Below are 1872 nucleotides of genomic sequence, written 5' to 3' on the forward strand. Positions count from 1 at the left end.
GGGGCTGGGGCCTGGGGTTCCTGTTGGCTGGTCGGCAGCTTTGCCACGCCGGGTTCAGTTTGGCTTCTGCGGCGCCTCTGCCCAGGGTCAGCATGGGGGTCGGAGCAATGTTCAAAGCCCAGTTTCTGGACTTTGGTTTACAGAGTGGGAAGCTGGCCCAGCACGAACCCCCTGGGGCGGCTTTGGGGTGGTCAGCCTAACCCTCCTGCACAGAGGAGCCCCCGGGAGCCCCGGGGCCCCAGAGGCAGGCAGCTGGAGCCCCGCCAGACCCCGCCCTCCCTTTCCGGGAACGAGGCTGTCGTCCCGGTTCCCACCCCGGCAGCCAGCGGCGGGCAGTGTCCTGGGCCGCTGGACCCGCCTCTTACTGACCAGTCCCCTTTCCTTCCCTTGTGCTTCCCAGTCTCACGGGAAAATGGTAAGCCCAGCCCCCCGCCTGTCTGGGGTGAAGGGCCCCGCTGGCTCACGCCTGGCCCAGACTGCTGCTGCGAAGCCTGGGGGGGGGGTGCCGAGGGGCGGCCACGGCGGCCCTCGGCCGGGGCCCCACCCCCGCTGGCTGGCAGAGAACATTTTTTAGCCTCAGATTTAGGAAGTGAAAGTGGGTGCGCCAGGGCGTGGAACAGCTGGGAGGCCCCTGAACCCTGGCTCCCTGGGGACCCACCCCATGGGTGGGGGCGCCCGCACATCTTGCCAGAGCGAGCACACGCAGACGCGCGCCCGACACAGGGCTGTGCCCGCCCGCGGGTGCTCGTGGCCGACCGCCAGCGCACCCCCGCGGTGCGGCCGCCGGGCGGGCCATCGCGCGGCCAGTCAGCGTCCCCGCCCGCCCGCAGTGGTCCTACGGCTTCTACCTCACGCACCTGCAAGGGAAGCAGGGCTTCCAGCTCTTCTGCAAGACGGAGGACATGAAGCGGAAGTGGATGGAGCAGTTCGAGATGGCCATGTGAGTGGGCCCGCGGCCGGGCCGAGACCCCGGCCACCCCCGCGGCCCCCGGGCGCCTGGCCGCCTCTGACCCCGGCAGGAGGCCTTCCTCGGCCGCCCCCTGCTCCCCGCCCAGCACTGCCCTCGCTGCTGGTCACGCTCCTGCCCAGCAGGGCCGCGGGTGGACACACCCCACCATGGAGCCTGGGGCTCACCGCCCAGGTCCTCGGGGCACGCGCTGCCCCTCCCAGCGAAGCCCCGGCCTGTCTTCAGAAAGGGGGCCAGTGGGTCCCGCAGCGCCTCAGGCTCGTGGGCCATTGTGGCAGGGTCCTGACGTGGGCACCGGGTCTGCCTGAGGCCTCTGCTTGGGGCGTTGGGGCCTCCCCAAGTTTGCCCAGGGCTTTGGAGCCCCTGAGTCTCCTTGGGGTACCGGGATGCTCCAAACCATCCACGGTGTTGGGGCCCCTGTGCTTCCTTGGGGAGCCGGCTCCGTGTCCAGCGGGCTGTCCGGCAGAGTGGGCCGCCGGGCGGTTCAGGGCGCCTCTCCCGCACCAGGTCCAACATCAAGCCGGACAAGGCCAACGCCAACCACCACAGCTTCCAGATGTACTCGTTCGACAAGACCACCAGCTGCAAGGCCTGCCGGATGTTCCTCAGGTGGGCCGGCTGCGCCGCCCCGCCCGCGGCCGCCCCCAGCCCGCAGGGTCCCGAGGCCAGGCAGGAGCCACAGGGCATCCCCGACCCGCCCGGCGCGTCGACGGGCACAGGGCACGGTGGACTTGGCGCTGACCGGCGCCGACCGCCCACTCTGGGATGGGCTTCGGTGTCCGTCACCCTCTGTCGCTGCGAGGGTGTGGAGGGGTGACCCCGCCTTGCTGGGGAGGCCTCCCTTGAGGCTGCGAGCCTTGGTCTGACACAGCTCTAGCCCGCCCTGGCCTCTGCAGCAGGCAGGC

At 71.0% G+C, this 1872-nt stretch overlaps 1 protein-coding gene across 1 annotated transcript in view; it reads left to right on the forward strand.

Moving 5' to 3' along the window:
* Nucleotides 1-1872, forward strand: part of VAV2 (vav 2 guanine nucleotide exchange factor) — a 74530-nt gene that overhangs the window by 57153 nt on the left and 15505 nt on the right. Inside the window, exons 7-9 of the mRNA XM_012721184.1 lie at nucleotides 401-415; nucleotides 831-940; nucleotides 1475-1576. Of these exons, the coding sequence (XP_012576638.1) occupies nucleotides 401-415; nucleotides 831-940; nucleotides 1475-1576 (227 nt within the window). The remainder of the gene's footprint in view (nucleotides 1-400; nucleotides 416-830; nucleotides 941-1474; nucleotides 1577-1872) is intronic.

The sequence above is a fragment of the Condylura cristata genome, unplaced genomic scaffold, assembly GCF_000260355.1.
Source record: "Condylura cristata isolate star-nosed mole 26May11 unplaced genomic scaffold, ConCri1.0 scaffold00006, whole genome shotgun sequence".
NCBI lineage: Eukaryota > Metazoa > Chordata > Mammalia > Eulipotyphla > Talpidae > Condylura > Condylura cristata.